At 47.5% G+C, this 13,491-nt stretch overlaps 1 protein-coding gene across 2 annotated transcripts in view; it reads right to left on the bottom strand.

The window, feature by feature from the left end:
- The window catches only part of SEC14L1 (SEC14 like lipid binding 1), a 50,427-nt gene extending 38,929 nt beyond the window's left edge, over positions 1-11,498 (bottom strand). The window contains exons 1-2 of one of the 2 annotated variants that reach the window (XM_065896439.1): positions 11,414-11,498; positions 8,882-8,974 (exon numbers count right to left, since the gene is read on the bottom strand). In XM_065896439.1, the coding sequence (XP_065752511.1) occupies positions 8,882-8,944 (63 nt within the window). In that variant the 5' untranslated portion in view covers positions 8,945-8,974; positions 11,414-11,498. Of the gene's footprint in view, positions 1-8,881; positions 8,975-11,413 lie in introns of those variants that run through there. The other variant, XM_065896440.1, reaches the window with a different exon arrangement.
- Positions 11,499-13,491: the final 1,993 nt, after the last annotated feature.

Here is a 13,491-nt window from a genome sequence, read left to right as displayed (position 1 = left end):
TCTCGCCTGTGGAGACGAGGCCACGAGAAGACCTTAAGAGGTAGAAGGAGAAGGGCTCCGGGATGGAGCTAAAGGGTCCAAATTCGTCTCGGAGGTGAGGTGCAGCCACTTGAGAATTTTAAACTAGCAAGTGACATGGTCAGATGTACAACTGGAAGACTGGGCGGCAGCAACCCTGAGAAAGAGCGGGTGGGAGAGACAGGGTTGAGATGCAGAGCCCGTAGGTCACTGCAGGGACCTGGACGTGAAGGGACGAGCTGTGATCTGAGGCTGAGCCAACAGGGTCAAAGGAGCAGATTCAGACCCAGGTCAGAACACCTCCTCAACGGGCAAGGGTCCAGCCATCACCAGGGCTGAGGGGGGAGGGGGGCTGTCAGGGATGTCTGGGCTCCGGGTCTGAGGGTTGGGCACGTGGCAGTGGCACTCATCAGAAGCAGCAGCTCGGAGGAAAAGTAGAGCTTTTCAGAGGAATTTTAGTGTGTGTGTGTGTCTGTGTGTGTGTGTGTGTGTGTGTGTGTGTGTGCGCGCGCGCGCATGTGCGTGTCTTTTTTCTGTTGGTGTGCTCTTTGTGGGGCAGAAGGAAGGTGTGGACTCTGTTTCAGATGTACTAAATCTGCCTTGAAATGGCCAGGTGGAGATGTCCTGGCAGGGAGCTGGCTGGAAATCTGGAAGCTCCTGTGTGTAGGCTTAAGATAAGCTTTCAGAGCTTTGGTTTATAAAGTGACGGTTGAAGCCACGGGTTTAAATGAGGCTGCCCAGGAAGAGATGTCGGGTGAGAGAGAGCTGGATATTCCTAAAATAGCATTAATTACCAATTAAAACACCTGTGATGTCCAGAAAACACAAAATATTCAACTAGGGGGTCTCAAAATAGCAAAACAAGTTATCATTAGAGGAAGAGTCCATCTGTACCCAAGAAGGCAAGGAGGTAGGTGGAGTAACAAAAGCAAGGGCGACCAGAGGGAGGGCCAGAGACCCGAGAGGAAGAGCGCTACCACCAGCCGTCTAATCAAACACGCGAGACATTTAGAACCGGACACTTGTCAATCACTCAGATCTGCACTATGCATGTGAACAACGCACTAGAGATACTCTAGTGCAAAAACATGTAGGAGAGATCTATGAAATGCTCGTGGCGGACTTCGGAATGGAAAAAGGATTCAGTATATATCACGATATATATAGCAATTATCTTACAGAGTGATAATTACATAAACCTACATACAAAAAACAAAAACAAGGCCAGTACTCCTAACATCAAATTGTACCTTTCAAGAGAACTGTAATGCGATACATGCTTTCTGTTGCAACGTGTAAAATTATTCCACTAGAAGTATATGAAATTGTCAGTTTCACCCTCGCACAGGTTAAAAATCAAGGTAGAAGGATCAATTATCACACCTGCCAAGGCAAATCCTCTCTTCAGGGAATTTCTCTGTGGGCACTTCCCCAACTAGACCGACATCCCTATCCGGGGCTCTAATGAAAGAAGCACAAACAAAGGACTGGCCAGCACCACTGCCACCCCCACCACCTCAGGGGTCCCCAAGCGCTCACAGCAGACGCTACATAGAAACCCTCTTAATCAGACCTGCCAATAAATTAACTCCTTTCAACTGCTCACTATAAACAGTAGGATCGATGAAGTGGGTTACAAAGTAACTGTAAATGGAAAGACCCAGTTTAATTTGGGAAAAAAATGTTTTGCATCCTATTTGCAACTCAAAATTACAAAGGATAATCACCAGGACGAAAAAGGAGCAGCCGGTTTTAACCACTCACTTCAATCTCTATCAGGGAATGTTTAAACAGAGCTGCTAAAAAGTAGATGAACTGATTGATCTGAGGCCTGTGTGTACTCCCTGTGCCTATTTGCCGTCATGAACAATTAAATCAGCAAAAGGTTAAGGTAACTGAAAAGGACAAGTGACCCAGTTTCTGTATCAAAGCCATGGCAGGAAAGGAAACAAAGGAAAAGGAGGATGTAAAGGAACAGAGGAGGCTGAAGAAACATAATAACCAAACACAAAGGTTTATTTCAAGCACGATCCAAACGAGTTATAAAAAGACATTGCTTAAGGGGCTTCCCTGGTGGCACAGTGGTTAAGAATCTGCCTGCCAACTCAGGGGACACGGGTTCGAGCCCTGGTCCGGGAAGATCCCACATACCACAGAGCAACAAAGCCCATGTGCCACCACTACTGAGCCTGCGCTCTAGAGCCGGCATGCCACAATTACTGAGCCCACGTGCCATAATTACTGAAGCCCGCACGCCTAGAGCCCGTGCTCCGCAACAAGAAAAGCCACAATGATGAGAAGCCTGCGCAAAGCAACAAAGAGTAGCCCCCGCTCGCCGCAGCTAGAGAAAGCCCACGCGCAACAACGAAGACCCAACGCAGCAAAAATAAATTAAATTTAATAGAAAAAGACATTGTTTTAGACAGCTGAGACAGTCTGAACATGCACTTGCTATTGGATGACATCGGGGAATTATCAGTACTCTTGCCGGGTGGGTAATGACACGGAGGTTACCTTTTAAAAAGAAAAAGGTCCTTATAGTTTGAGGTGCATGCTGAAGTGTTTTGGGATGAATTAACAAGATGCCTGAAATCGGCTTTACATACACCAGCGGGGGAAAAAGTGGGGAGAGCAGATGAAACAAATTGGCAAAATGTTGATGCTTTTGGAGCTGGGCCATGGGTACCTTTCTCTCCACTTCTGTATGCTTGAAATTTTCCATAATACAGGGTTTACCTGTTTGTTTTTTTAGACAAAATCAGGTAAATCAAAGAGGCAAGGAGCTGAATCAGATCCTGCTCTATTTCTTCTTGAAATATCTCCTACTGAACCATAACTGTCTTCACCCTAGCACATTAAAAGTAATTCAAGTGCATAATGTATTGGGAGAGTGGGTTTAAGAGAATGGAAAATGCCTGGTTCTGTACAAAATAGTGTACAATGGAAGTACACTATAATTGCTCATTTTCAAAGCTAAGCACGTCTGACTACAATCCCAGCTTTGATTAAATGCAATAGCATTTACACTATGGCATTCAAAAACTTGATAAATGAAAAGAGTACAATCTCCCCCACTAAAAACTGCCCAGGATCCTTAATATAACATTAGAGAAACTGGACCATTTCCCTTCACTCCTAGACTGAATAAAACTGGTTTTAAAGTTAGCGACCCCAAAATATAGACTGCTTATTCCTTTGAGTAAAAACAAATTCTATTGCATATTAAGCTCACTGAAGATCTAACAATACCTCAATTAATGAAAAAGATGTATTTCAACATCACACCTAACCATCAGAAACCTGGAAACTACAAAAAGGCCCAGGGATAAAATCTAGGATGAGAGGAAGAGGATGTGCTTCGAAAAGAAAAGCAAAAGATGGAATGAAAATATTTCGTAACTGAAATAAAGGTAAAAACCCAATATGCATGGGACTCAGGTCAGAGGAAGAAAACGAAATCAGAGGAAAGGGGACTGGGGCTCCCGATATCTTTAGGCACGGAGGAAGGGGTGGGTGAACACACAGGGGCTTCAGGAGGCAGCCAGCCGCCTCGGAGCAAGAAGGCAGAGCAAGCCGGGCTCCGGCAGGACCCCAACCAACAGAGGAACAATCTGGAAAGGGCTGCATGGGGGGGGCCTCCTTGGGAAGCACTCTGCCGCTCGGATTTCTGTGCACCTCGCCCCCGCCCCCACCCCAGAAAGAACCAACTTGATTGCCCTTGGTGTGAGGCTCCCCTCAGACTGCACTGCGATACACGAGCCTACGCCGGGGTCCCCCACGTATCTTCCCAGCTGTCCTGATGTATAAACTGTGAACGGATGAAATAAAGCTTAAATATAAATACAAATGTCTATTTAATCTAAAAGAGACACACATTCAGAGTTTATAAGCCAGCATATGACTCTGCTGATTCATTTCACCTTGTATTTGGGAGCGGGACAGGGGCTGGCTGTCAGAAAGGGATGGGGGAGGCTGTGGATGTTTCCAGGCCCTGCCTCACCCACCGTCACGTCTGTGGTCTGCTTAGTTCTATCACGTCCTCACAACAGTCTCCACTAGTGACCGGCCTAGACACTAGGTTACAGAGCACGTCTGTGGCGAGGCCCAGCTCTGCACCTAGTATCACATCAAATCTCTTTCTCCTCCCTTCATCCTCTAGTCTTGGTGGGAAGACATGAGGTATCTGAGGAAAGAGAAAATGAACGGAAAAAACCAGAGAACAAAACAAACAAGAGAATGAAAAGAGCAGAAGCAAATGTTGTTCTGGGGGCCATTCAATCAGCAACCACACACTTGCAAAGAGGGCTTTACGGTTACTCAACTTGTAAAAGTACATCACTTAAACTACTACAAAATTTGTCAAATGGGTTTTGCATAATTTATGAAGATGTTAAAAAAAAAAAAGCCACTTCCCATATCCTCACACAAAAAGCTCAAGTGAACAAACAGACACCAGCTGATCAAAGATATCTGAGTGCCCGCTATGTGCTTGGTACCGAAGCTGGAGGGAGCAAGGGAAAAAACACAGCCTCTGCCCTCAAGGAACATACAAAATAGAGAATAAAAGAAACTAATCACCTGCCACTGACCACACCGTTAAGGAGGAGTCGGAGGAAAGGGAGAGAAACGAAACGCGACGGGCTTCTGAGCAGCATCAGGGAAGCGGGTGGGCCAGTAGGAGTAGGATTAGACAGCTGGGGAAGGTGAGCATCTAACGCGGGGAAGGAAGTGTCAAAAGAAAGGGTGGGGGCAGGAAAAGACACCGAGTGGGAAACAGGGACAGCACAGAATAGAGGTAAACATTCATGCTGGGACGTTTGCATAATTATGAAATAAGCTTAAACAGAGAGGGTAGGACATGAGGGCCCTGAAGAAAGAGCAAAGCAGTTAAGAACGGATATGACTGATAAGAGACGTCACTTACAGAGGGCTGGCAAGTGGAGACAGTGTCTGCCAGGAGAACACAGTACGGACCAAAGGGAGGCATGTGTAAGTAAGAAAAGAACAGCTCTGGTCACGCCCTCCAAAGGCTGCAATGAAGGCGGTGCTCAGGAGAGAAAGGGACAGAGACGTGACTTGAGGGCACAACCTAAAAGATGCACCTGCTAGGTATACAGATGGCCAGGGGTCTGGGAGCACGATGACAGGATGGAGGGAACGGGAGAGCGTGCGGGTGCGGAGAGGAGAGAGCGACGTGACCACATCCGTCGGATGACAGGAAGCCCACCAGAAACGGGGCTGGACAAGGCAGCGACTCGTGGCACGTCACAGAGAGCAGTGGGGCCTCTCCTGTCACACGCTCCAACTAGTCCCGACGGCAGCTGTCCCCAGGCGAGGAAAGGACCGGAGACAGGTCCTCGCCTCCCCCGCCACTGTGACCACAGAGGCCTCGGCCCGTGCCCCGACCCCCTGCCTCTGCACTTTACTCTGTTCCATGGACTCTCTCCCCTTCGTCCTCCCTCTGTATCCTTTATGAAAGGGCCATGAACACCAGGAGGGAGAAAGCTCAAAGTTTCAAAATTTGTATTTTACCTCAGAAATTTCAAAATGAAACACTCAAACCCAAGCATCTCGGAACCACGCCTCCCACCTTAAGTCCCTTCTCTGCGGGCACCTCACTAGGCCCGGTGAGACCACAGATCCTTGAAGGCACAACCCATTGGAATGTCCTTCACTGATTAAGTTCTCCTCCCACAAGTCAGGCAGAGCAGGCCCAGGAAATGTTTCTGGTTGAGCTCGGAAAGGTCACAGACGTCTTCAAGGACAAGAACCCTCATAACACATTCCAGGATACACATTGTGATAAAAAGAACACCGAACTCTCTACCTCAGCTAACTGTGGAAGCTTTAACTTCTCTGAGGCTCAGAAGCCTCACCCTCAAAGCGGGCTGAGCTGGGGGACTTCTCAACTCACTGAAGCTCCAACAATTGTTCCTGGGCTCACATCTAACAACAGAATGTCCCTCAGATGCCACAAATGCCTCCTGAAACACCTTCACTTCAATTCTTTTTGTTTACCATTAACATTTACATGATTTCTTAATTCTACCAGTATATTGACCCCAAAACAAATCATCAGTTGTCATTAAATCAATCAAAATCAATTAACATGCTTGATACCCACTGTATACCTACTGACACAGGCACTTCCTACCTCAGCATACCCTGGCAATGCTAAATTACAACAAAACTCTTGGTTAAAACAAAGGCCTTAAGTGAACGACAGCATCTCCGCCGGCGGTCATCACAGGACCCTGTAAATTCGGACCTGGATCCACCTGTCAATACCACAAGCTGATCACCTGATGAGCACTTCTGTCACTGTCACATGCTGTGATCACTGAAGCACAATCACTTTTTGAGGTTCTCAAAAATATTTCTAAAAAAAAAATATTTCTGTTGAAGCCATAGTTCCGTTCTTGCATTAACTATATACCTCTTTGCTCATCCTGAACGAAATGAAAAGAACATTTTTAGAGTAACTCTTTTATACCACTGTTTTTCAGCAACAAGAGAAAAAACAGAGCAAGGAAAATACTGAGGATTTTATGTCGTGCAATTACAATTAGAAAAGCGGCAAGTGGCACCACAAAAATCACTACAGGCTTAACGAACGTTCAAGTCTGTATCTAATTCTGGAAGGAAAAAGGTAACATTTCATTTTCAGATTAAAAAATAATTTCTAACAACGCAAAAAAATTTACTACTGCTTAAAACAAAAGCAAGTGAAAATCAGTTAATTTTAAAAGATTGAGGTGTGGCTGAGAATTTCAATTTCTTCTGTAAATCCATGCATAAAAGTGGCAAGGCAAACTGTACCATTTTGAAAACTGTAAAGAAAGGAAAATAAGGACGCTGAACATTAGACAATCAAAATACCTCTTTATTAAAGCCAGTGTCTGCATAAGAGATTAGTCTTTGCCTCAAATGATCAGGGTTGCATCAAGATTTTAAAATCGTCCTTAGCGTTCTGGAAAACATAAGACACCAGTCCCATGCCTGTCCGCTCCACTCCCGGGCACCTCCCGGGCTCACTGCCCTCCACGGCCCCACACCAATCCCCCAGCGCCACCAGCCCCTGCCAACCGAAAAGGGATAGGTGACCAAGCCCCACAGGCCGGCCAGCAACCGACTTCCTGGGCCCAGGGGGAAGGACCAGATCTAGTCTCTCTAGAATCTGAACTAGGAAATGTGACAAGAATCGGTCACTTAGAAACTGAAAGAAGGCAACAAGAAATGCCACAAAGGCAAACTGGAGCCAGAGGGGTTATGACCAGCTGAAAAAGCACAGGAGCTGAAGGCACAGGGGAGGGAAAGGCAGGAGAGAGCAAAGCAGCCTGGTGGTGGTGGGGGGAGAGGCAGATGGAGGAGGCAGAGCCCGGGGCGGGGGTGGGGGGGGTGAGGGGTTGCGGGGGGTGAGTTCCGGGGACAACTGCTGCCAGGAACCACCCGCCCGTGCCGGGCTCTTGGAGCTCAGCCTTGCCGGCTCGCATTCCTGGATTTCTGCACGATCTCATTGCACACAGCATGTGTTCCACCGACAATACCCGCTCTCAGGCCGGAGTGGGCCTCTGCTCCTTGTGACCAAATGCCAAACCAGCACCCAGAACATGCAAACAGGAAGCAAGCCTTTCTGATAAGCCCTAGACATAAAATACTGAACAGTCCTAGTACTGAAGGAACATACAGAACTAAAGAGTACCCCCCCAACAACAACAAAAAATCCAAACCTCACACCTGACGGAGAAGGGGCACAAGGGAACTTTCTGAGGTAACGGATGGAAAGGTTCTGCATCTTGACAGAGATGCGTGTCACTCTTCAGTCAAAACTGACCAAACTATAAACCTGTGACCATTTCACTGTCTATAAATTATACATCAATTTAAAAAACAGACGCCCTAAGTCTCAATTGTTCCCTTGAGAAGACTTGAGTTTTGTTTTGTTTTCCAAAACTAAATTGATCTGGATAAATCTCACAAACAATGCTGAGCAGGAAGAAGCCATATGCAAAACCACCTGAGTTTCTATTTATACACGGAACAGACACAGAGAAATTCATCTCCGTGTCATAGTCAGAGTAGGGGCTAACTACGCGAGACCAGGAGGAGCCCAGAGGGGCTCTCGTCGGGCTGGAAGGCTCTGGTTTCTCATCGCGGTTCAGACTGACACTTTCATCAGGGCATACTTCACGACAGAGGCATCTTCCTGTACATTCACTTATATCACACCTTAACAATAACACAAAAGAGAAGGGAAAGGAAACAATACCTTATACTAATCTAAAAGGGACTGGCAAAAAGTTTGTTTTGGGTTTTGGGGGGATTTTTTTGCCTCTAGTGAAATGCTTATTTTGAACCAAACTCTTTAGGCAGTAACAAAGAAAACTAAGACTTTAGTTACCCCATTTGTAGAATTCTAATATGACTCACGAATTTGATATTAGCGGAGGAAATTCATTCATCAGAGTCCTCAGAATCTGGTAAATTAAACTCCATCCTATAGTGTCAATTCCACATGGTGAATTCATCCATAATCTAAATGAGCAGCAGAGGGAAAAAAACCACTCTCCACATCCCTTTTCTACTTTAACACACAAAAGAAGGAAGAATTATTGAGTCACAATCCCACTTCTGTGTTTTCAAATGCAGAATTAACTGAAATTCATACATTACCCTGAGGTGAATTATTTTAAAAATAAACATGCAGATTTTGATTTTCAGAAACTTGTAGTTTAAAAACATTTCACAAACTCGATAAAGTTCAAAAGCATAAAAACAGAACAAATAAAAGTGGAGCAACAGCTCACCAAATTTGAATACCTAAAAAAATAAGAAGCTGAAGAGTAAACTGAAAAGTACTTACAGCCATAATTAATTCAAAGGGGTGTTTATACACCCTCACGGGTGACTGGTATTTTTGCACCATGATTGCAATAAAACAGCAATCCTCTCACACCTGCAAAACACAAACATTTGTGATAAATAAACATGATGTGGAAAAAATTAAATCTGCATTTACACAACATACTACAGTCTAAGGAATCTCAGCGGGTCGTAATTCTATGCACGCAGAAGTCAAAAGACGAGGCTTAATTATAGAAGGACAAGGGAAGGCGATAAAGACAGTAAGAAAAGGTGAGGAAAGCCCAAGTGGAGTGAGGGAAGCAGCTCTGGTCTGAGGGCTGGAGGACTCCATTGCCCTACCTGCCTCACCGCCTCTCCAGGGGCTGCCCTGGGTCCTTTCCAGCAGTGAAATGTCATGATTCCATTATTCTGATAACCCATACAATTAGTTCTTGAATCATTTTCTCTTCAACAACTTCCATTAGAAGCCAAATTAAAATGGTGGCACTTCAAGATATTAAGCCCAGGACACACAAAAATAAAAGTGGAAAAAAACACTAGTGTGTCTCAAATTATGGAATATTCCTCAAAAGCTATTTTCAAAGGAAACTTGTCAATCCCCATTTTCTAAGTGCAAGACCACAACTTCAGAGACTTCCCTGGTGGTCCGGTGGTAAAGAATCTGCCTTCCAATGCACAGAAGGTGGGTTCCATCCCTGGTCGGGGAACTAGGATCCCATGGGCCGTGAGGCAACTAAGCCCACGCACCACAACTACTGAGCCCGCGTGCCGCAACTAGAGAGAGAAAACCCGCACGCCGCAGCTAGAGAGAAGCCCGTGCACCACAACAAAGATCACGCATGCCACAACTAAGACCCCACGCCGCAACTAAGATCCCACTCGGCCAAGAATTTAATTAATTAATTTTTTTTTTTTTTAAAAAGACAACTTCAGGGATCTATCTTCAAATGGCGGAGACACCACCAAGCACTCTGGCTAGAGGCTCCACTGACTTCTCCAGCCTCAAATAGCTGTAATATCAGGAAGCAATCAGCTAAGTGCTGAAGCCTACTTCAAAGTCAGGAATCCTCCTGCCAGGGACACATTTACACACTGGCCCCAGCCTACCTGGATTTTTCTGAAAACACACTTTTATTTGGAGTCCACTATGGGACTTCACTTCCCTATTTAAAAGGGAGGAAGAAAAATAACTCCAAAGAGCCTACCTGTCCTGCGGAGGATAATCATTAAGAATGTTATTTTATGCTGAATATGGTGAGAGGATATTCAGAAGTACAAAATGTAATATCCTCAAGGAGTCCAAAGTCTAGCTGTAAAAAAAGAAAACTTTACGAAGATACGTTTTATATCATAAGATTCCTACCTATATTATTACATTTAAACAGGTCTGGAACCTCCTCTGGTATGTTTCGCATATCTCTCAGAGAGAACAGGTTCTGGCGGAAAACAGCCATACCTGGCACTCTGAAAACTGCTAAAGAATAACTCTGGGAGACCTCAAGCAAGTCATTTGACTTCCCCCGGACTCAGATCCACCTCTGCAAAGCGAGGTTTGGGGTGAGATAATCTTGAAAGACTTCCAGCTCTAAAATCATGAGACTCAGAGACAAACTCCTGAATCCACCACAATCAACTGGAATGCCGTCATTAATCTTGATTCTGGGACTGGCAGGTCCTGGTGCGCTGGGACCGCGTTCTATTTAGTTTTGCCAACCTGATAATGCCGGTGCACAGCAGGAATTCAACAACCTTTTAAATTTTTAATTAGGAAAATTAATTTTAGGTTGTCTCCCACAGAAGGAGAGGATGATTACGGGGTATCAAAAGGGGTGGGGGGAGAATGTAAAAAAAAAAAAAAAGTAATGCTCGGTTAAGACTCGGTAACACCCATTCGGGATTCCACTGCCCGGCAGAACCCAAAGCGACTACACTCAAGAACCTGCTAATTCACGAGCTTCTGAACTCCTGCCAGTTCCCAGCTTCCGATGCTCTGGTCCGAAGAAACGTCCTACGTGGGAAGCCGGAGTTACAACCGCCAAGTGGCACCGTGGACCAGGCAACCTCTACTGCATGACAATCGGTGCTTAAAAATTAGCCAATGGCCAGACCCAGTGAGTCCACCCCGAGCAGGCTCAAGGGGCAGCCGGGCCCTCCGTTCGATCCGGGGGTCCGGCGCGGCGGCCCCTCGGGCCCCCAGCCCCGGCCGACCCGGGGAGGTGCGCCAGAGGCCGGCTGGGGCTCAAAACTCCGCTTCCCCCAGGAGGGGTCCCGGGTGGGAATATCGACGGGTGGAGGCGGGGAGGGGGCGACCAATACAGTAGGAGCGGCGCGGGGGTCGGCGGGCCGGAGGCGGGCGGGAAGACAGTCCGCTCCCGAGTCGGGGAGCCGGGGGGAGCCGGGGAGAGCCGGGGGGAGCCGAGGGGCCGGGGAAGGGTAGGCAAGGCGGGGAGGCGGACGCGAGAGCCTCGCGCCTCCCGGAGGGGCCGGGCCGGGGGCGCGCTCGGAGCCCGCCACGGAGACGCGCGCCTACCTCTTGTCAGAAGGGCCGGGCCGGGGACGCGGGGCGGCAGGGAGTGCTCATGCCGGCGGCTCCGCGGCGCCGTCGCCGTTCCACTGCAGGCGGCGTCAGCTCAGCAGCCGGTTCCGGGGAGTGGGCCGTGGGGCGGGAGCCGGAGGGGCCCAGCGAGGCTCCTGTGGTTGTTACGGGTGACGGGGAGGGCGGGGCCGGGAGAAGAGGTACGCGTGCGCGAAAGCGGCCGAGGGCCAGAGGCAGGAGAGACGACGGTTGCTAGGAAGGGGGGAGGGGTGACAACCTGGGCCGAGCCGAACTGCGCAGGCGCCAACTCCAGGCCGGAGGGCGTGGGAGGAGCTCGGAGTAGGCGTCGGCCCAGAAGCAAGGCAGGTCTGCCCAAAGGCGCTTGGCCGCACCCAGATTTGCGTCACGGGGCGGGCCTAGTGTGAGGGGCGGGGCTCGCGAGTAGCTGGGCGGAGGTTGCCGAGACACAAAAGGGGCGTCCGGCAGTGGCCCCGGGGCGTTCCGCTGACTTGGGACTGGGAAGTCTGCGAGGCATCAAAATAGCCGGGGCCTTCCGGCTTTGCGGGTGCCCAGGGCCGAGCTGGTCTGTCTGATCGGCGCAGGAGGCTCCCCGTACTTCCTCATCTTTTGTTGACTTCTGCGGTGCCCTGACCACATTCTCGCCGAGTAATGCAGATGAGGCAAACGCCAGGGCTGGGGAGGGGCTGGGTGGGACCCAGCAGCATCTTGTCAACACGTCCGAGTTGTTCGATGGACCTAAGACAAGTGGATCTGGCGTTTCGGCAAGAGCTCCAACTTTGAAGCACAAGTGTGATGCACACTGAGACATTTAGGGGTTCTCAAGAGGAGCTAATGACTAGAGAAGGACAGCACGCATGTCCACCCACACAACAAAGATGGTTTTATAGCCAACATACAGTTTCTCCATCAATGTCACTGTTGTTCCGTTTGCGTTAGTCACCCTCGGTGGCCGTGCATTTGACGCTGCCAGTGCACAGCACATTTTTGGAACAGTTTCGGAATTTCCTTCAGGGCCAGTTTACCAGCCACACAAGAAAATCATTCATTACTTGATCACACCTTGTTTTTCCCCTCAAACCATCATTTTTCCAGCTTGATCACCCACCCTGCTTACTAGACTCAGCTAGGGCTGGTTTTTGCCTGTTTGTGAAAATCACATCCACCTTCAAAAGATGGTCCGAGAAAGAGACAACCCAGTAAACAGCAGCACTTATGAAATGGTCTCGCCCCAAAATTGACCTGATCTGATAAGCCTCTAGATGGCAACGGCCAATTTACAAGAAATAGGAACAGAGGAACATGTTAAATAATACCAGGCGGAAACAATCAGCCAAGCATAAATCATGGGAAATACTGCATGACAAACACATTCCTTATCAAAGTACAAAGGAAAAAATAGGGAAAGCGCCACACTACAGATCAAAAGAAATTGAGAAATTTATTGAGCCATACACTTATGATTTGTTTGCTTTTTTATGTATATATCATACTTCAATTAAAATGTTTTTCACAGTTAAAAGTGCATGTTGAAAAATCCAAACTGTAAAAATCATCACCTGCCATTATTACATTAACATTTAAATAAATAGGCATTTTTAACAAACATTTAGACACTGAAAAACTGAAAAAAAAGAGGGCAGGATTCATAAATACATAAATACCCACGCATGCTTTTAGAATGATAGCTACTGGAAGAATGAGACTTTTTTTTTTTTAATCTAGGCTGCACCGGGTCTTAGTTGCAGCATGGAATCTTCATTGCGGCATGCGGAATCTTTAGTTGTGGCATGCATGTGGGATCTAGTTCCCCCACCAGAGATCGAACCCAGGACCCCTGCATTGGAAGCATGGAGTCTTTACCCACTGGACCACCAGGGATGTCCCAGAATGAGACTTTTTAAAACGCCAATCTAGACAAGATTTTCTTCCATTCCAATGCCTCTTTCCTACACGTTGGTGATACCAAGAGCTTAAAAGAGCCGTTGTTGTCAATGTGGGCATTCATGCCAGCCTCCTGTTCCAGTCTGCAGCTGATGATGAAAATGTGATGA

This window comes from Phocoena phocoena, chromosome 19 (assembly GCF_963924675.1).
Source record: "Phocoena phocoena chromosome 19, mPhoPho1.1, whole genome shotgun sequence".
NCBI lineage: Eukaryota > Metazoa > Chordata > Mammalia > Artiodactyla > Phocoenidae > Phocoena > Phocoena phocoena.
Note: the sequence above shows the minus strand (reverse complement) of the source record. Positions and strands in the feature narration are given on the sequence as shown.